The sequence below is a fragment of the Hydra vulgaris genome, chromosome 12 (assembly GCF_038396675.1).
Source record: "Hydra vulgaris chromosome 12, alternate assembly HydraT2T_AEP".
In the NCBI taxonomy this organism is placed as follows: Eukaryota; Metazoa; Cnidaria; class Hydrozoa; order Anthoathecata; family Hydridae; genus Hydra; species Hydra vulgaris.
Window position 1 is genome coordinate 34,230,398 of NC_088931.1, and position 23,523 is coordinate 34,253,920.

Below are 23,523 nucleotides of genomic sequence, written 5' to 3' on the forward strand. Positions count from 1 at the left end.
AGGTAGACATTGCTTACAGTTTCTCTCCAAATAATAAGTAAAATTTTGATATCTTGTATTGAAAAGTATGACCATTTGAATAATTATGGACGTTAGTGTATTTTTGAATATTGTTTATAACTGAGTGAAAAAACATTTTTTACAAGATAGATATTTTGGAAATCGATTACAGTTTAATTGAATTAATTAGGGGTGCATTAACAGCTACTATTGACCAATGCCAATGCATACAGACAGATTCCAATGCATTGGCCAATGCCAATGCATTAACACAACATTTAAATTTATACTCTATAGTATTTATAAGATTATTTTATGTCTTAATGTAGAATATAAACACAAAGGAAAAAAAAGATATTCTTATTATTATGCCATCAGTTGATGATATTCAAGGCCAATGCAAAGTTTAAAATTAGCTCATTGCATCAGTGCATCCCTAAAAATAATACACATTAAAATTAATTTTGTTTATGTTTTTAAATAAAAGAATATGTTTATTGCCCTTAAGAATTAGTTATAATGCATAATTAACAAATAATTTAATGATTAAAATTATTGCAAAAAACTACCATATACATCAAGACAACTATGATCTTCTTCCATTTTTCCGACAACAAATAAGTTGTCATTCTTTTTTATGACATAATCTTCTTTATCCTCATCGTCCTATATGAAAAAATAAGTTTTTTTTTAAACATTATCTTTGTCATCATCGTTGTATCTAATTAAAAAAAATTATAGTTAAACTTGATTGCACAAATTAGAAAAAAACTATTTTTGTACCATTCCTTTGAGATCAACATAAGGATCTTCCTCTGTAGAAACAAAATACATTAAGCCTGCCATACCAGCTCCTGTCATTTTTGTACCTAAAAACAAACATATATCATTAACTTAAAATTTAGCTAAAAAATTTTTTTAATATGCATTTCAGAATACATTGTTATTAGTCACAATTGTAGATATTAACTTGAAGCTTTGGCTAACAAAGTTGAATTATGTTTTTTAAACATCTTCACTTTCAACAATGCTGCAAGCAACCATTATTAGAGTTGGAAGTACTAGAAGAGAAAAGATGAAGCTTATAAAGCAAGATAAGGATTAACAGAAAACTTAAAAGATTGCAAACTATATGAATCAGAAAAACAAGATGAAGAGAGCGAATTCCAAAGAACTGATGTTGAGGAAAAAAACTAGACAAATAAGAATTTATAGAACACCTAGGAGCAGTCACAGTAAAAGAATGAGACTTAATTAAATGAAGAGTAACAGAAGAATGAATTTTAGTAGATGGCGCAAGAGACATTAGCTACTAGAGGGCACTGCTCCATTATAGTATTTATGGAAAAGAGAAAGAGAAGCAGCATTACAACGGTGTGACAATGTTTGAAGGTTAGCTGCAAGAGTAGGTCTAACTATGTTTACAATTCATTTTTGCACCTTGTCTAAAAGAGAAAGGGCATCATTCGATGATCTGCTCCGAATATGGTATTAGGATTCCATACAAGGACAGATTTGAGATTTATAGAGATAAAGAATAGAATCTGGAGAAAGAAAGTGTTGAGCACAATAACGAGATGCATCCTTAGCAGATGGTAATTTGCAATGGATTTGATAATGGTTTCCGAGAAAGATCTAAAGTAAGAGTTAATCCTAAAAGACGAAAGGTAGATGACTCATCAAGTACATTACCATTTATAAATATAGGAAGATGTAGATTGTTGCAATAACAATTAGCTGAAAAGTTGAGTTTCATCTGAGTTAAAGTTCACCAGCCACTGAGAGCCACATGCTGTAGCAGAAGTGAGATCCTTATCAAGCTCAAATACCCCCTCCAAGCAATCAGAGAGTGTTGACTTATCAAGACAAGAAGAAATGGTAGTATCATAAGTAAACAATGCAAACAAATATCTTAACTACATAATAATTACATTTCAAATACATCTTAACTACTTTAATTTTGAACTAGATAACTGTAATAATAGATGTTGGCAGTATCATTTTAGTTGTATGCTTGCTTGTCTATATTATTACTTTTGTTTTAACCCAATGTATGTCCAAATTATTAGAATAACATGACTCAGTAAACTCATTAAATGCTGATTGAGTCTTCTTTATTAGTTGGTCAATATTAGTATAATTTGTCATAGGAGTGCTCATCTGCAAATAATTTTGAACTATGTAGCAATAAATATTTAGGAAAATCATTAATGAAACTTGAAAAAAAATAGGTCCTAAAATGGAACCCTGTGGTATACCAATATTCACTTGTCCATCATAAGATTGTGGATTGTCAACTTTTATGAAAATACTTCTATTGTAAAAATAGTTGCTTATTTAGTTCAAAGATTTTGGTTAAGCAAATTTTTATCATTTTTTAGCTTTTAAATTACTCTACAATTATGCTATTTACTAATGAAAAAAACCCAAATAAAATAAAAAGTTTATTTTTATTTTGTTTTTATTTTATTGTAATGATTGATTTTTTAAGGTTGAAGCAAAGATCATAAAAACATAATTTAATTCTGATAAAAAATATATGATTTAATTTAAAACTAATTTAATAAAAATATATAACTTTTTTCTGATAAAAAAATTATATAATCTAATTTAGATTTTAAAAATATATAATTTAATTTTGATTTTAAAAATATATTTAAGTTTATTAAAATTAATGTTAATGCTTGGTTTAACTTAACTGTCAAATCTATTTAAAAATATTACTAAATATTTTAATATATTTAAATCTTATTTGTTTTTAAAAAAAATCTGCTTATTTTTATCGAAATTGTTTTTTTGGTTTTCCTTTCTAAACTTTTTTTTTTTACTCAAAATTAAATTTTAAATAAACAAATGCATCAAAAATTTGCTAAAAGTTAAACTTTTATTTATAACGCAAGTTAAATCGCAGCAATTATTTTTTAATAAACGATATATACAGCGAATTTTAATAAAATAATAGACTTATAATAAATAAAGTAAATAAATTAAATTTTTGTAATTTAATGTAATTTTTTTATTTGTTACTTGTTAATTTTTTTAAATAAAAAATCGTTTGTAGTTGCAAAGCCGCAATTAGAAATTTAAGAAATAATCATTTTAAAAATTCAAAAATTTAACATACTTTAATTCATTTGTGCAAATGTCAAGAATGGTATGAAATTTGTTAATATAAAAGATTTTTAAAAATGCAATATTAAACTTAATTATTTAATGTTAGAAAAAATAAAATAAAATAAACATTATAGTAGTAATAAACATTATAGGAGTAATTTCTGTTACAGTAATGATAAAAAAGCAGCAAAAAGCTATGATAAAATATTATTGCAGTAATTTAAAAAAGTTAATGTCTTTATAAAATAAAATAAAAAAGGGAATTTTCAAATATCGCGTTAAGCTAATGCATTAAGCATTTTTTATTTTAAAACAAGGCCTATATGATGGAATGTTTTGTTTAGAATCTTGTTTATGTAAACATTTTTCTTATAAATTAAATGATTTAAACAATCTATGTGGGTATCAGTAGGTATCATATGTGGGTATCGGTAGGCTTGAAATTCTATGTCATTATTTTTTTAACTCTTTCTCGATTAACACAATAAGATAATTCCTTACTTTTGTTGTTTTTTAAAGTTGGATTGATTTGATTGAGTCAAAACTGTTATTCTTGATTAAATCCTGACACATTTTGATGATTGCTTTAGTATACATTTTCCACAATGTCACGTAGATTTGAATTATATTGGAAACAGCAAATAATAAAATTAAGTTTTTTTCCAACTTTTTAATCGAGTTACCTTGCTATACTCTGATTTGACTGAAATGACTCTGATTTTTTTTCAATTTCAGTTTTGCTTTTGATAAACTTTATACTTCACTTTGTTTTTATAACTTATCTGATTATATTATTCTTGATTATATTCTTTCATTTTCCTATTTAAATTTTTTTTTTATGTATTTTACATAAATTGACTGAATTATTAACTAATTTTTGTAAGGATAGACATAGTAAGCGTACATAAGTTGAGTACAACTAAGGGTTTTGGTTTGAGCAGGCTTTTTTTAATGACAAGTCTTCAACCCTCGAAATTAGGAAAAATGAGGTCAGCAATAATTTGCTGACCTCTAACTTTTACGGGCTGGCATCAGGTCAGCAAACTTGATACAAAGGTCTTAATATAAAACAGAAATGAGGTCTGAAATTTTTTGCCGACCTCAACACTTTTGGGTTGGCAGTTAGGTCGAGATTGCCGAATGCTGACCCTAATTCTTAGGGTTGAGTCTTCAATAAGTTTTAACATTTTTTCTAATCTTGTTACTTAAGTTTAAGATTTTTTTATCAAATCAAAACAATCTCAAAATCTTAAAGAAAAAAAAAAAACAAACAGATTTAGCTTAATAGGCAGTTGACCAAAACTCCATTCGGAACTAGTTAAAATAAAAAAAAAAATTTGTGGTCTTAGATGGACTTTAGATCCAAAGATCTCAAGCTTAGATCTGTTTCTAGTCATTAAATCATTGTCTATGAGTAACATAAAAAAATCAAGAGAAAGGTGATTTATATAATTTGAAAACTTTGAACAATGACAGATGGGTAATTTTATGTCAAATGACCCAGAAATTTATAAAAATGTCACCCTATATCTCAGATTATACTGATTTTTATTCAGATGAGAGTACTTAATAAATAAGAATTCCTCGAAAATTTCAGCCTCCAAAAAGATCCTGAAATATGACCATTTTACTTTTAGCAGATACTGGCCAGGCGCCTCTTGTCCCCTTAGAATTACAATTACATTTATTTTAGCAAAATTTGGCAAAAGACTGCTTATCGTCTTTTGCAGAAAACTACACATTTGTGATTCAAGATGAAATCTAAAGTTACCATTGGTGCCAAAGTAATGCGTATTAAACCCCGTTGCCTTCTATTTATTAAACGAAATTGACAAGCTTAAAGGAAAATTGTTTTGCTTCATGTCAGAAAATAATGAGCATGACATTGGTTTAGTGTATGAAGTTAAGACACAAATAGTTAATTATTTAAAAGAAAATTGTTCTAATATTTCAAAGATTCTTTATTTATGGTTGTGCTGCACAGTATAAAAACCACAAAAACTATTACAATATCTGTCTCCATAAAGATGATTTTGATATTGATGCAGAGTGGACATTTTTGCTACAAGTCATGATAAGTCACCATGTGATGGTATTGGTGGCACTGTAAACGATTAAATGCAAATGCAAATTTACAAAGCCCCATAAATGACCAGATATTGAATGTAATAAAATGCTTGACTAAGTAGAACAATTCCTGGAATTAGGAGCTATCATCATTTTAACTCAGAATCTATAGATATTATTAGTTTTAAACAAACAAGTGAAGATTTTAATATAACAGGCCTGTTTTTTTTTTCCTGATATTCAAAGTATTTAACCTAATCAGCAAAATAACATCAACATAATGAAAATTTGGATTGAAATTTGGTGCAGGTGCATAAATATTACCATAACATTGAAAGATGTTATGGTAATATTTATGCACCCGCACAGTCCTTTAAACAAACTTTTCTGACCATCTAGAGCAGATGAGTGTTGGGTTCCAATTACCAACATAATTTGTACCATTGATGCACCTGTAACAACAACTGGACATATGTAAACTTTGACTGTTGACCCATCTAAGCAAATCTTAACACAATCTTGAGACTTTATATTTTTGTATTTTATTTTGTAAATAATTAAATAAAACAGAACAAGTACAAACCAAAAAAACTTTTAAAAAACAATATTATCTTTACTTTATTAAAAATACATTAAAAAAAAATACTTTTTTTTGAGAAAATAAGTGGGGCATGGCCCCAGTGCCCTGACCCATGGACCCTCTGGTCATCTGCCCTGGAAAAAATTTTAACACGCGTTCATTAGGACTACACAAATGCTTCAAGTTTCAGAGCTCCAGTTTGTCTGGAAGGTAGTAAAAATATCACAAGATCCCACTACAAAAAAGTGGGGCACTTTCTCCAGTTCCCCCTAATGTCTTGGGGCCTTGAAAACAATTTTAACATGCACATTCATTGGCACTACAGAAATTCAAAAATTTTCAGAGCTCCAGCTAGTCTGGAAGTTAGTGAAAAACCAATTGCAATATTCCGCTACAAAAAAGTGGGAACTGTGCCCTGTTATCCAAATACTTGCAGATCAAAATCTTTATATTTTTTGATAGATCAATGAATATAGAATAATGTGTAATATATATTTTTTTGATATCAAAAAGGCCACATCGGTTTCTTGAGCATTAAAAACAGGTATATAATAAATTGCCTAAACTTATTTAAACTGATAATTACAGGTACTTAATAATAATTTTTTACACTTCTGATCATTCCGTTGGATTTTCCACCCCCAAAAATAGCCAGTTACATGTTTTCAAGTAAAATAAAACAAAGTTATGTGACTTGAAACCTCTAAATAAATGTTGCAATTTTAAGGGGACAAGAGGGGCCTGGTCAGTATCTGCTAAAGTAAAATGGTCATATTTCAGCATCTTTTTGGAGCCAGAGGCTCAAAGTTTCAAAGATTTCTTATTTTACTAACCACTCTTAACTGTATAAAATTCAGCAAAATCTGAGATGTATGGTAACATGACCTGGTTCATTAGACATGGAATTACCCAGACACTTTTAATAAAGAAGCACAAAGACTCTTCACAAGGACAGAAAGACTCTTAAAAGTACAATAGATTTTTTTTTTACTCTACAATAGATCTGCTTTTTTTTTTTATACCAGTAAATGTTTTTAATTTCATTTAACTGTAATGGCTTAATGTAATTACTAGAGGTGTGCTGGCTCCAAAAAGCCCTTGCAGGATTTTTCTAATAAGGCCTAATTATGCAGGATTTTGCCAAATATATTCTTACCGTATACAATAAAGTCTTTAATTTACTATTTTTAATTAACAATAATTGATGATTTGTATTTGATAACAAATTGATAAAATAATGCTTGATTTGAAGGCCCATAAATATATAAACACTTCTTTCTAAGACAATATGTAGTTATATGCCATTATAAAACAGTAGTTAACTACATATAGTGTAAATTAATTAGCTATGTTGCGTTATAAAAAAAACAGCATTGGCATTATTGTTAAAAGAAAGTAATTATAATAGATTCCAAATGAAAGTTGAATTATTAGGAGAACAAAGAAAAATTAATTTTTTGAGAATGTAAAAAAATCAATTGACAATTTTTATTGTGCTACAGTTAATTATTAAAACAACATTATGTGTTGAAAATATTTTTATAACATTAACTGAACAATAGATAACCAGGCATTAACATAACATTCAAAATCATGATTCAGATTTTCTTTCTTTTTTTTTTTATTGTTAAAAAATAATTTTCATGCTTCGAAAACAGTTTTTTTAATAACTTTTACTGCTAAATCAGAATTTCGACTATAACAAAACTTTTATTAGTTTGATTACAATTTCTTTTGTTTAGGAGAACTAAAACTTAAACTATTTAAAAACATTTTATTTTAAAATTAAATAAAAATAAAGATAAAACTTGCTTTTTCTTTAATAAATGATAAATGTTATTTTGCAAATATTTTAACCTCATAAAAAAATTTTGACAGTAAAATCAGAACTTAATGTATCAACACCAAAATTATATAACAATTAAAAAATCTGGTGGTTGGTTACACAAACATTAATTAAATTTAAAACTGAATAGTTGTAAGGATAAAATATTTTAATTGAAAAAAACTATATTTATCATATGAGTAATTTTTTTTTTAAAAACTGCTCATAATAAAATCAGCAGGAGAAAATTTTTACATTTCAAAACAACAATCTATCTTTCAGACAAGAGGAAATTTCTTTTAATTAGATTGTGAATTTCACTCTGACCTCCCTACTTAAATCAACCCTTGATGCAATTTCTTTAAATTAATACTACAGTTAATAGCAATTTATGTGATGTATTAATAAATACATTTTAAAAAATTTTTTTTTTTTTTTGAAGACAATCTTAGATAATGGTTACAGTGTTTCACAGGAAGACATGCGATCACATGTCATTATATGACCAGGCAAATTACATTTTGCTTTGACGACTTGACCGCAGCTATTTCAAAATATATTTCAAAAACGCGCTGAATAAAAATACTCTGAATTATATCTTTAGTGAAATAAATTACATCAAAACTTCTTAACAAATTTTTTTATATTAGCAAAACGCTAATATAAAAAAGTTTTCCTGGTTAATGGAAAATTAAATCAAGTAACAATTTACTGTCAATGATGTCTTTAAAAGTATTATTGACAGTTCATATCATAACAAATGTATGACATTTGTTATGATATGAACTATGTATGTATGTATGACAAATCATACATACATATAACCGTTTGTGTGTTAAATATAAATCATATATACATACATATATTAATGTAAAGTTTGTTTAAACTCATGCAAACGTGTATGTGTGTATATATATATATATATATATATATATATATATATATATATATATATATATATATATATATATATATATATATATACTTTTTTATTTTATCTCTTTTTTGGATTGCTCCAGTTTTGCTCAAGGTCTTTAATTGTTTGTTCTTTTTCTAAAATTGTGTTTCTAAAAGAATTTGCTTTTGCAAGAACAGTGAAGTCTCTCTTTACTTCTGCGTCAATGCTTAACTTGTCAGCATCAGATTTGAGAACTTCAATCCACTTTCTAACACTTTCTTTCTGTTTTGTAATAACTAAAATATCTCCATCAATCAATTGACGTTTCCTGCTTACTTCATCTAACTGATCCTTGTTTTCTTTCAATACTGCGTTGTAGCAATTGTATGCTAGCTTACAACATTTTAAAAGATCGCTGGGGAGCTCATACTGATGAGTAGCAATGTCATGAGAATTGATGTGATCATAAACTATTCTTTGAGAAATAAGAGATCTCTCTTGCAGATTTTCGACCAACAACTGTTTGTTGATACTGAATCCTTGTTCTATCCCAGATTGGCTATGAGATAACACAAAAATGATAGAACAGACTTTCCACAATGCTGAATACTTTAGAGTTTTGGGTAAATAGACAGCAAGAAATTTATCAACAGAACCAGTTAATTTGTTAAAAGACTCAAACTTTTCATTAAATTGAACACTAACTTTCTGCACTAACAAATTCATCATATTGTTGTTTTGCATCATCTGCATTATCGGTTGAAAGCCATTTTAATGCACTTAATCTCTCAGCTAGAGCCTTGAATTTAACAGCGGATATTGATGAAGCATTCCTCACTAAATTTCAATGAGCATCTTTCTTGTAATTTTTGCAATAACATTATGATAATCTGCTTACATTCCATTATAAACTCTAATTTCTCTTCTGGTTTACAACAAAGAGAACTTAGCATCTGTTTTAGTGCTGTTCCGAATTCAATTTTGTTTACATCTAGGTGGTTGTTTGATTTACCAACTTCAATCTTAATTAAACTATATGCAGTTGCAGCTTCATTTAAAATTTTTGGTTTGAGAATCATTTTCATCAAACTTCGCAACATGCTTTCTAAACTGTTAGATAAAAATCCAACCATAGGTCTCTCTGTTTGAAATAGAACTAAAAATCCTTTCAATTTTTTAGCAAGATCTTTGAAAAACTGCATTCACAAAGGTACAAAACTGTGAAGATGATGATCTACCAGAACTTCATAGCTCATTTTTAGGACGTCTGCTTTTGCATAGTGATTCCCAATACTTTATAATTTTAACCATGTTTGGCCATACAATAATGCCTCTAGAAGCCACACCTTCATCTTCTACCCAGCGAGTTGCACAGAAACTGAGAAACAATAAAATCCAAAACTATAAATGGTGAAATGCTCTTAACTTATATATAAATATAAAAGATAAGATAATTTATTATAATATTTTTTTCTGTTCAAATATGCATACTTACGGCAAAGCAAGCAGATCAGTTTCGCAAACTCTAATATATTCATCTATTTTAGCTGGTGACTCTTTAAAAAGATTATAAATTTGGAATTTATTTTTTTTGGAATTTATTGCTGTCTGTAGGGCACCATGAACTATGTGCAAACTGCAACTGCCCATATTAACTATATCAGAATATCGTTTTTCCTGTCTATGTCTATCTAACATTTTTAGAACCTCCCAATTAACATTAGGACCATCCATTGATACTTGAATTAGTTTTCCAAGATCAAACATCTCTGTTGCTTCAATAAGTTTGTCAAATAAATTCTGTGAATTAGGACGTCTGAGGAATTTAGAATTAATATATCTTTTACAACACCAGAATTTGAATTCCAGTATCTAACTCCACAGTCCATTTGTTCATTTTTAAAGATTACATTCATACTCTCATCATATGACAAAACAAAGATAGGTGATGCTTTGACTTCAGATATAAGTTGCTCTCCATAGTATGGTGCTAAACCAAAATTTATGAGGTAGCCACATTTTGTTTTGCTTAATGCAAACTTTGATGCTATTGTACTATCAGAGAACATAGATTTGAATATTTCATTTAAATGTGAGCATGATCTTGAAGAATGTGACATTACAACATTTAAGGTCCATATTATTTTTGCCTTGGTAACCAGAGCTGGAGATTGAAGATCCTCTATAGTAGGTTGTGGCATTTTGTCATTTAAAACCTTGTTTGAATTGGGAAAATGTTCTTGCAAGTTAACAAAAGCTGCTTTAGAGCCAGATATTTCTGTAGTAAAATCTAGGAATGAAATGTGTAAAAAAAAAATTAATATCCGGTAAAGTGCACAGCTAATCAATTTGCTCCAAGCATTCCAAAATTCAAAAACATTTTTAAAAATAAAAAGTAAAAAATCAAATCAAATAACTAAAAACTACCTGTAAAGAATATATCAGCTGCATTATGTGTTCTTGCATGTTCTTTATGCTTCTTACCAATTGCATGAGAATCCAAAGCAGATACTCCCATGTTAGAAATATAAATATCTGTTCGATACCAATTAAATCTGGCTTTCTTTGAATTTGAAGAACAAAATTTTACCCAAGAAGAATACTTTTTATTGTATAGTCATTCTGTTTGGAAAGGACAGTTCTTTGACTTGGGCATTATGTTAGTTATATTATATATTAATTTATATATATATATATATATATATATATATATATATATATATATATATATATATATATATATATTATTTGTATTTTTTACTTTCTAAATAATTAGTAGAATTAATAATACATATAGTAAAATTAATTAAAATATTTTGATCATTCCAGAAAATACATAATCAAACTAAAAATTTTGTAAGAGATGAAAACAAGAAAACGGAATATATAATACTCCGTTTTCTAGTTTTCATAATAAATGGAAAATATAACTCTATAAAAAAAAGTTTTCCAGGATTTCCAGGATTTTTTGTAAAAAGTAGTGTTTTTCCAGGACTTTTCCAGGACCTATAAAATTCCAGGACTTTTCCAGGATTTCAAGGATTTCAAGGACCGCTGGCCACCCTGTATTATATAAATTATTTAAGTATGCAATTTTTATAATAAACATTATTAAAAAATTATTTTGTTTTTATAAACAATGACTTTCTAAGACAATGAAAGTCTCCTTAACAAATTGGAATATAAGAATCATTGAAGTTAATAAATTTAAAAATATAAAGAAATTTTTGTTGAAAATAAAAGATAAATGTTTTTGAAAGCTGCTACAATTAAATAAGTTTGATCTTAAATGCTTTTATATTATTGAAACGCTTTTTAATGAAGTAACAAAACACTACTAATGAATTTTTTTATGTTAAGTATTAATAAACCGTTGTTTATTTGTATTTTTTATGATGTTAATATTTTAAAACAAATTTAAAAAAAAACAAAGTACAAATGTTAAAACAAAGAATTAAATGGTTTTTTAATGCGTGATTATTGACTAGTTTACATTTACATTGAAACTGATATTTTTAAATTAGTAAAAAAAACACTATAATTTAAATTAAGTGTGAGTATTTTTTAAACAATCATGAAAAGTAAACTGTTCTTTTTATTTTAGGGGTTTCTGATAATATTATATAAACATTAATAAAGATAAAAAGTTATTCCGAACGTAATTAAAAACATGATTTAAATAAACTAAGCATTTTAGTTTGTTGAGTTTTGTTTTAGGTTTTTTTTCAATTTTCTCCTTCATTAAGATTTTTTTTTTTTTAAAGTTAAGTTTTCTTTTAGATAAGTTTGAGTAAATTTTTTTAGCGCACTTTTAAATTTTGAAAACGTATTAAAAGTCGTGGTCGATTCATCAAAACAAACTATTTTTTCTGTGGTCATATAATTGCATGCGATCGCACATCTTCCTGTGAAACACTGGGTTATGTTATATTATGCAAAATACTAATATACAACTGCACAAAGTTTAACACTTTAAATCAGACAGTAAAGAAATTAATTTACAAACCATTGAAAAAGTAAATAAAACTTTTTTTATTGATCAATTCCAGAACATAATAACAAAATATTTTATTTCCAAAAGGTCCTTTTAAGATAAATGGCTCAAGGCATTTGAGGGCAGCACATTACTGGCTAATTTTCTAAATGAGGAAGCTGTAGCAACAACAAAAGAAAAAGATAAAAAAAATTTGGATCTGTTGACTAAAACAAGCAGATCTGCTCAAGAAAATATAATTGAACAGATCTGCTTATTAAAAAAAACCTAAAATTTGCTTGAAAATAAGCAGAATAAGATGATGCACAAACCATGATTTTAATTGAGATATATTATAACTTTTTTAATTTCACCTTCTTCATCATAGTCATCTAAACCATATTCTGCTTTTATTTCTTCATCACTATCCTCATAAACAGGAACTTCTTTTTCTGAAATAATTTTTTCTTGCATTTCATCGAGATCTTCAACATTTTCTCCAAGATCACTAAAAACAATCCAAAATTGTGTCGATTAATTCAAATAGATTAAATTCCAAAAAATTATTTGTAGTTATAATAAGCTATGATATTTAAATTCATTTTAATTTGCATTTAAATTTATAGTGTATTTTCAAAATAGCTTTAAAAACAAAATCATATATGTATCAAGCCTTCTCAGAAAAAATGTGACTGAATGCTTTATATGACTAGGCACACATTATTTTGTTTTGACAAAACAATGCTTTAAGATAGCATGTTTAAAAAATGAGCTGAATAAACAGATGTAAATATAAACTAAAATAAAAAGAAACAAACTATGAACTAGAAAGAGAAATGAAAACTAAAAAAAAAATACAAAACTAAATTTTAAAAATAAAAACCTTAACAAATGATAAAATGAATAAAAGATAAACTAGAAAAAACAAAAGCATAAAATTAATGTTTTTATTTAAATTTAAAAGTGTTTCACTACCAAGAAATTAGAAAAAATCGAAGTTTGAAAGTTATTTATAAATCCAAGCTTAATTACTTTAAAACTTAATTATTAAAAAATTTGAAACTTTAATTTTTTCTAATGTCTACGAAGCAAATAAATTATTATAAAAAACAAATTCCGTTAGTAGAATTAGAATCCTTGACCAATATCAATATGATATTCACGCCTCATAAATGGCACAATTAATCAACCTAGGAGCTACAACAACATGGTAATAAAGGAAAAATTATAATATTTAAACTATTAATTGGAATGCTTTTAAATCAATTAAGTTTGATTTATTAATTGAGAGGCTTTTAAATATATTATAAAATATATATAAAAAATATATTAGTTTTATGCTTTTATTTTTTCTGGTTTATCCTTTGTATATTTTATCATTTGTTAAGTTAGTTTCTCTTTTCAGTTTATGGTTTGTTTATTTTTAGTTTTCTTTTTAAATTAGTTTGGTTTTAACAGCACTTTTTTTTAAACACGCAAATTATTAATATATGCAAAAAACCATGGCCATAAACCATGCAAAAAAGCAGCGCACAACTAGACACAACATTTGTTTGTTTAAAAATCTCCTCTAAAGATTAGATTTTTTAAAAGAATTTTGAAGTACAAATGGTGTTTTTTTAAATAATTTCCTTGAAAATATATTCAAACACTGCATCAGAAATGCGCACAAAAAATACGCTAAACTTATTTTAATAATATGCGTGTAATAACATATGTATATGCATATAAAATGTACTGTAAGCATATATAAATTGTACTTGCAAATTAAAATAATATTTGTTGCCTTAACTTAAAACAGTCATAAGTTTGCTGATAAAATAATGATCTATTACTGGGTTAAGCAACTTTTCTGCTTCCGCATTATGAGATTTTTATAATAACTCTAGCAAAATTAAATTGTTTTAATTGTTAGAGATGTTTTTTCTATTGATCAAAAGCTCGCATTATTTATTATTTAGACTTAAAAAAAAATATTGAAATTTTAAGTTATTATTTTAAACTCATTTCATTTTAAAAAATTTAATTCATCAACAAAAATTCATTTAATATATATAATCACTATACATTATTGCTTAACTTAATACTGCTGTTACCCATTTGCGCGTGTTTACACAGAGTTTTATAAGCTTGGCCTTTGAATATTTCTTTTTATATATTTTTGACCAAGCAATGAGGTATTCTTAAATCTTAATAATCTGTTAATATCTGCTAAATCAGAAAATCAAAAACTTTTTAATTTTTAATTTCTGTAGTAATTGATAAACCTTAATTCTAAATTAGTATAGTAACTTTTAAAGTCAGGTAAATTATTTAATTCATGCATTTTAATAATAACACAATTCCAGTCTTTTGTCAATTGTATTTAAAGTATATTTATCTGTAATTTTTTTTTTTAAATTAGAAGGCGATGATGACTCTAGAAGACGGTGCTCTTTTCAAAGGTCAAACTCTTTATAAAGTTCGTGTTTATCTCTAAAACCCTTGCTTCTCACACGGTCAACTCTATGTTGCATGTTCAAGAACAAGGTTGTTTAATGCCTTATTTTAAAAAATTACATAAAAATTTGTTTGTTTTTATTATATTAAAAAACAGGTTGTTTTCATCGTTTGTTTTTTAAAGTTGACAACAATTTATTACGAGGTATGCCATTGAACAAATATTATAAAAATAAGGTTTTATTTGTAAATGTTTCTAATTTATATATATTTTTTAATTTATATATTTAATGTGTTAAGGTTATATGGGTTTGTGAGTGTGTTAATATCTTTTATATATGAAGTGATTCTTTATGACATAGTATATTCGTGATGTGTTATAATGTTATGTGTTTATAGTTTGTAAGTAGTTATTATGTTGTTTCAAGTTGTTGTGACTTGGCTTAGTTAACAGCAAGAGTGTTGATCTTGCTAGCCAAGTGGTGTACTTTGCTATAATGTGGCTTTGTTGAGAGCAAGAATTTTGTCCGTGCCAGTAAAGTGGTGTACTGTCATGATGAAACACATAAATTAAAATTGAATGTAGTTAGTGTATTCATAAAATGTATTAAAAAAAGATTGAAAGAATGTGTCTTAAAAAATGTTAAAAGGATATATAGTTTTTTAATATCTATAATTTTTTTAACATTTATAATTTGAAGTAAATTTTATTGAAAAGATATATACATCATTAAATATTTATATACAATTACTTTTTAAGTAAATTTTGTTGAAAAGATATATACTTTGTTTCTTTTTGTTAACAATTTGTAATTTGTTAATTAAAGAAAAAAATTGTTTCAGAGATATATACTAGGGTGTCCCGAAAAACAACATTGTGTTCTATCTAATACAAAAACACTAGATTTAAATTTTTTTTTGAATAAAAAATATTTTAAGGGGTCCCTCAAGATCCTCAAATATTTAATGGGTCCCTAATATTTTCAAAAAAAAAATTTTCAAAAATATGTCAACCTGGTACTTAAAAGAAGCGAAATTATATAAAAATTTCAAAAATAATATAGATTTCAAATATAGAATTGTTATTTTTGGTTTTATTACATGAAAAATTATGTTTTTTAACAAAAAACAAAAAAATGCATTTTTAATGTATTTTTATGACAATTTTGATAAATAAGTTAAAATTTTTCCAAATTAAATATTATTTTTAAAATTTTTATATAATTTTGCTTCATTTGAGTACCAGGTTGACATACTTTTAAAAAACTTTTTTTTTTGAAAATATTAGGGACCCATTAAATATTCGAGGGTCTTGAGGGACCCCTTAAAATATTTTTTATTCAAAAAAAATTTTAAATCTAGTGTTTTTGTATTAGATAGAACACATTAAGGGGGTCTCTGCATGTATTTTTCAAAAATGTTGTTTTTTGGGACACCCTAATATATACTCTTTTCTTTTTTGTTAACAATTTATTTTGTTGATAAATAAATTTTGTTAAAAAATGGGCTTCCTTTTTAATAACAACTACTCCCTATTTAAACATTTAAAAGTTTCTCTTTTTCTTCATTAAATATGTTTAACTTAAATTTATTGTTTTTTTATTAAGGTAAGTATACAAAGTGTTATAACATAAGTTTTAGTAACTCTTATTAAATTTTCAGGATTTTTTGTATAGAAAATATTTTCTCCATAATAATATTTAAATGTATATATTTATATATATATATATATATATATATATATATATATATATATATATATATATATATATATATATATATATATATATATATATATATATACACATATACACATACACACATACATACATACATACATACATACATACATACATACATACATACATACATACATACATACATACACACATACATACATACATACATACATACATACATACATACATACATATACACATTTTAATTTTTCTACATTGTATTATTGACCTTTTTTCTTTTATAATATTAAATACACAAAAAAAATTAAAATAGTTCAAGAAGTTTCAATATTTCCAAGTTTCTCCACTTAAAGCAAATATGTGATTTTTTAAAGAGTATTTCTTTTATTATTGTATTTACTTAATTATTATTATTTATTTATTCTTGCATTTAATGCGTTTCAAAGTTGTGAAAGAGATTTTTGACGGAGGATTACATTTCACCGTTCAATGCTAGCAGTATTTGCAGAGCAAATACCTTTTAATTTTTTTAATTTGCTTTATTTATGAGTTCTTATCTGTAAAAATTTTATAATTTTTTTAAATTTCTTTCCATTGTTTTTTTGATTAAATACTAATAATATTTTGTCAATAATTATTAACAACTACCTTAAATATATAACATTACTCAGTTTTAAAGATTATATCAATTTATTTATAACTTTAGTATAAGTTCTTGATAGAAATATGTTATCTTTACACATTGCTATATTATTTTAAAACAATTAATTTAAATATGACTAAGAGGTAGAATAAAGTAGATAATTATATTACACTCTGTTTTATTTTTCCTACACTTTATTTTAGATAAGTTAAGAGAGAAAACTGAAAGTTTAATCTAAGAATAAAAGTTTAACTTTTGTTATATTAAGCATCATTTTTACGCACTCTTTTGATGCTTAATTATGTCTGATTTTTAATAAGTGAAATCATTAGACTTCATCAAAATGAAAGAAACCAGGCTAGGCGAGATGAATTGAACTGTTGTCAAAATGAAAGAGATAAGTTTAGGCTGGCTGAAATAAATCGTCGAAATGAAAGAGATGACCCTAGGGGAGCTGAGATAAATTGCTGTAGAAATGAAAGATATCAGGCAAGGCAAGAACTCATTAAGTATAAATCCATTGCATACCAAGAAATAATGTTGCTACAAAGAGTTACTACCTTAGAGAATTAAACTATATTTGTCAGTATTGTGGTGCGAATAAGTTTTTGAATAAAACTCGTTTTTGTGCTGCCATTTATGTAAAGTTGTATTAGTTCTCCATATCCTCTCTTTCTCCATATCCACCATTTTTGACTAATTTAATGACAGGAAACCATGTTGATCATTCTGTAAATCAAAATTTTTTTAAACACCTAAGGAGTTATAGTTCCTCTCTACCTTTTGCTTCCTTTACAGCCAAAATAGCTCCTTCCTCAAATAATGGCCCTTTCTGTTTTAAGGTCTGTAGGCAAATTTTGCATCATGTCAGAAATTTAAGGCCTGAAGGAGGTTTTCTACCCACATATTTTCAGTTAAATATATATGATCCTAATGCAGCAGTGTCGCTCTGAATGGAGCAACCTGGCAATGATGGTTGTATAAATGAGTTTAATGCAAATTGCAATAAATCTTGAATATTTTACAGCCTCACAAAGTACGTTTCTTATTTGCTATCTGTTTAATCATATCTTCCAGTTTTCAAATAAATAGTACATAATAAATTAATGTGTATTAAGTGTATTCAATTAATATTTTGTTCCATTTTTAGGTCGAATTCCTTCTCTTATGACTGATTTTCGAAAGTTCCTACATAGCTGAATTTAAGAAATGTTATGAATGTTGATTGTATTCAAAAAGCTAAAATGAAGTTTGATAACCTTCATACCATTTACTAAAAGCTATATAATAATGAAACAATGTTTCAATTTAAATTGTTTTTATAAGTATTATTGATACTTTTTTATGTTGAATATAATACTTTTTTGTAATTTTTATTAAAGTTTATATTTTTGCTTTGTTTTTTATTTTTGCTTTGTTTTTTATATTTACGTTATTTTTTTATATGTGAATAGTAACCATTTATACTTTTATTACCTTTTGTACTTGACGGTTCTACTTGCATTAAGTATCGATTTTTGGCATAAAAAACAGGTTTAATAATTTATTTGCAGTAAAAACAGCTTATTTGAATGAATTTATTAAGAATTTTTTTACAGAAAAGTTTTTATTAAAAATATCAAACAAATAAAGCTAAATTATTTAAAATAACTAGGTCTCTTTGGCCTGTTTTTAAATGTCCAAATTTGCTTTTTAAATAAATCTTAATGAGAGAGTAAAATATTATAGCCTAAGTTTCCAAAAACACCTGAAGAAATGTTAGGCAACTGTCTTATTTGTTAAAGATACTTTTATTATGTAAAAAATATTGAAGTAAATAAGTACAGTTATAAAGTATAGTAAATTAATTGTTAACCAAAAGCCAAGAACTTTAAATCGATTGATTTTATGCTGTTTACTATAATAAATTTTTAAAATAGTCAGGTGTGGAACAGACTTAAAGATCGTCCATAAATTCCGTAACGCAAACTTTTACAATAAGCAAAACAAAAAAGATCAAAAGTTTTCTCTCGCAGAGTCCTAATTAAAAAAAATAATAAAGTAGCCCATTAAGTTTAATAAAAATTGCCGCGTAACAGAGCTTATTATCTCCTACTTCTGTTTTTTAAAAATATTTTGCATTGCATAATTTATTGACTATCCCTCACTACAACCCGTATTGTATGGGTCATGACAGCTAGTAATATATTAATAAACCAAAATAAAATTAATATATTAATAAACTTTTGAACAAAAGTTAAAAAAAAAATTCATTATGATCTTTACTATGTAAAGATCATAATGAACTGTAATAAATTCATTATGATCTTAAACTGTAACTCCAATCAAAATCATTCAGTTTTTTATGATTTAGTTTTTTATAATACAACTTTAGCTTATTCAATATATCTTCAGCTTAATCAACATAACTTCAGCTTATTTAATATGACTTTCATGCTTTTTTTTATACTGTTATTTTTTGTTTTTGTTTCTTTGTTAATTCACCTCCCCAAGGTCCAGAAGGCCACTACAGACGAGGAGGCTACTTAATTGTAGTTATAACCCACTCTCAACTCTGAAACACAAACCTTGACAAACAAGGCCATTGCGCAGAGAAACAAGTTGAGCGCGGTACTACTAGGGATGTGATGGGGATCGAACTTGGAACCTCTCGCTTATGAAGCGAGCGCTCTACCACTACACCACTACCGCATAGCACCAACTTCTTTTATTCTAATAATCGAAAGCATTTAGTTGCTAACTTAATAATTTTAACTTTCTTTTTTTTTTTGAAGGTTTTTTAATTTTTTATTATTAAGTTTGCCTAGCATTTCTTACCAATCAAATTTGATCTGCCATGATTGATATTGGGAGATCTAAACATAATTTTTTCTAAAAGTAGACAAATGTCGATTATTGATTGGCAGTTATCTCCAGCATTAATGTAGGAACGAATTTCTACTAGTTTTTTTTAATACATCAAAGCAAATTCAGAAAAAACAGAAGTTTTTTCTGAATTTGTGATGACTTAACTTTTTTCAATTTCTTACTGACTTTAAAAAGTTCATCACAATCAGCCATCTTTATCTAGTTATTTTAATTTTTAAAACAAATAATTGGGATTCCATGAACACTTGACTATGGATATTTCAAGTCTATGTGGACTTTGTTTTTTTTTTATACATATATACAATACAAATCTTGACATCTATAGTCTACATTTAAAATTTACCACAAGCATTTTTAGACTGGCCTGGGCAATTTTTAAAATCGACTTTAATTTTTTCTTTTAATTTAAAAAAAGAGGCTAAACAAACATTTTATTTTAATTCAAAATAAAACAAAGTAAAAATGGCTAAATGTTTAAATTATAAACAAAACATGTAAAATGTAAAAAACAAAAAAACATATATATCATTTAAACTATAAACAAAATAATTAAAAAACAAAACAAACAAAAAAAATGTTTATGTGTAATATTGTGAAAATTACTTTGAAAAAAATAATATATGTATAATTTCTATTAAAAGCTTTAATATTAATTTTTAAAATAAATTAAATTTAAAGAATTAAAAATTTGATAGAAGAAAAAAGTATTCCTCCTAATTAAAAAAATGCTTTTTAAGTTTTTAAGTTTTTCAGTAAATTTTGCGCATTTGTCAATTTGTTAAACACTATTATTTAATAAAACTATTCATTCAATAGCATGCCATGAAATGCAAGATTTTTTTTAGCTGGACTTATAATGGTAACTAACATAAATAGAAGTAGACAACATAAAAGCAGAGCAGAACAGTTCTGACCAATATAAATTGTTTGTTAATAATCATCAATTTCAATTTCTTGAAGTATTTCAAAGACTTTCTTTCTACATCTTCTTTCAAAGACTTCCTTTCTACATCCTCTTTCAAAGACTTCCTTTCTACATCATCTTTCAAAGACTTCCTTTCTACATCAAAGACTTTCTACTTTATTTACATTGCTTTCAATATATAGGAATGTTATATAGAAAAACGATAATTTTAAAATTTGAAAAAGACATCTATACAAATTATTATTTTTAGAACCATTACATGCTATTTATTAGTGACTGAAACTAAAATTAAATACTAAGTTAACTAAAAAACCCTATATCAAACTAGTCAACTAATTTTAATTGAACTAAAAAAGTTAGTTGACTAATTGTAGTCGATCTAAAAAGTTAGTTGACTAATTGTAGTCGATCTAAAAAGTTAGTTGCCTAAACTTAGGGTTGGCATTAAAAAACCTTAGGGTTGGCATTAAAAAACCTTAGGGTTGGCATTAAAAAACCTAAAAAAACCCAATAAAAACCCCAATAAACCTGGGCAATTTTGGTTTTTTTGAGATACGATTTAATTTTTTGAACTACTTTAACTAACATTTCTAAAAACATAAGCATATTCAGTAACTAGCTATAAAATAAAAGTTTTAATTTAAACAAAATATTAATTTTAATAAATTTTTTCACAATGATATTTTTGGAACCAAACAAATTAAAAGATTCATTCAATAAGAATTTTAAGAACAAATATATTTTAATAAAAATAATTACATTTTTGAAATATATTTTACAAAACTATCTATTTTTGATACTGTCTATATATTTGCACAAGCTTTTTTGCTTTCTTACTTCCTAAATTATCTTTACTTTTGACCGGATAAAACTAAACAAGAAAAATATTGTTTAAACTGATCATGAGCTAGCAGGGCTTGTCTAAAGTTTTAAAATAAATTTGAGAAACCCTTCAGGCAATTTTTTATGAACTAATTTCTTGTTTCTCTGGTTAATGATAGACCATCAATGCACAATGCACAATGTTGATATAATTTGAAATCAACCCAGATACAAAATCATGATGATGTAAAGCCATTCTTACACCTCATATTTTTATTATTAATTCTTTGTCAAACTAAAAAGTCAACTAATTTTAGTCTAAATAAAAAAAGTTAGTCGACTAATTTTAGCTAAACCAAAGAGTTGGTAAACTAACTTCAGTCAAACTAAAAAGTTACTCAACTAATTTTAGACTAATTTGGTCCTTTAAGTTAACTTAGTAATTAATTTTAGTTTCAGTTACTAATATATACTTTTTGCACAGTGCATTGGATTTTTCATTGCTTTTTTTAGATTACCTTAGATTTTTGTTACTTGATCCCAGGAACACCTGAAATTCTAAATTTATCTTAGGAGGATTCAAACATTGTTGAATTGTTAAATGGGTCAATATTGAGTCAAAAAGATAGTTGAATGGGTCAATACTGGGTCAAAAACATTGAATGGGTCAATAGTTGAGCCATAACAACATATAAACAAGGTCTGCAAAAAAAACTCATTTGCTGAATGCTGACCTTAATTCCGAATGCTGCGCTATAAATATTTATTGAAATTACTTTAATAAAATAGATATTATTGCTGAATTATTTTGAGAAGGGTCACTTTGTAATCAAATATTATTAAAAACGGTTTTGGAACTTAAAAATTGAGTATCTTGTAACTAATACATTGTGAAACCTTTTTTTCCCTGAACTCTTTATTTTCAAAAGTAAAAACTATTCTTTCAGTTTAAACTTGTTTACAATTTCAAACTGTTTTAAACATTTTACAAAGTTTCAATTAAGCCAAATAAAAAATATGACCCCTTGCTACTCACAAAAGAAAATCATTTATATTTATTGTTTGAGGAACTTTATACAGATCATAAATCTAAAAAAAAGTTATGTAAAACAGAGCTGTTTTAAAGGTATGATGAGTGATACTACAATAATATATTAGTTCAGAATTTTAGCTAAAAATATTGAACTAAAAGAAAAGAACTTGACTTAAAAAAATGACTTGTTTCAAATTTGATATTCCTTGTAACTATAAAATAACTACAAACAAAAAACTATATTTACAAAAAATTAAATGTATATTAAACATATGTAGCAACATACTTTATTTGCTCCTTTGTTTCTTGTAGAAGTTCTTTAAGTTCATCAGCACTAATTTCTACCTGCATTTAAAACATAATATTAATATAAAGAAAATTAAGTTTTTTGTAACTGCAATAATGATTGTATAATATACCTTATCAGGTACTTCCTTAGCAATTCCTCTTTTAACCCATGTCCCACATGTCAACATTATTATTTAAAAATATCTTTTAATTACCAAAATAATAATTTAAATAATAATGTTGACCCACATGTCAACATTATTATCTAAAAATATCTTTTAATTACCAAAATAATAATTTAAATAATAATGTTGACCCACATGTCAACATTATTATTTTAAAATATCT

At 25.9% G+C, this 23,523-nt stretch overlaps 1 protein-coding gene across 1 annotated transcript in view; it reads right to left on the bottom strand.

Annotated features, from left to right (window-relative positions):
- LOC100214073 (periodic tryptophan protein 1 homolog) overlaps positions 1-23,523 on the bottom strand; it is a 65,695-nt gene extending 42,172 nt beyond the window's left edge. The window contains exons 1-5 of the mRNA XM_065813019.1: positions 23,307-23,523; positions 23,174-23,232; positions 12,832-12,965; positions 784-869; positions 570-666 (exon numbers count right to left, since the gene is read on the bottom strand). Of these exons, the coding sequence (XP_065669091.1) occupies positions 570-666; positions 784-869; positions 12,832-12,965; positions 23,174-23,232; positions 23,307-23,363 (433 nt within the window). The 5' untranslated portion in view covers positions 23,364-23,523. The remainder of the gene's footprint in view (positions 1-569; positions 667-783; positions 870-12,831; positions 12,966-23,173; positions 23,233-23,306) is intronic.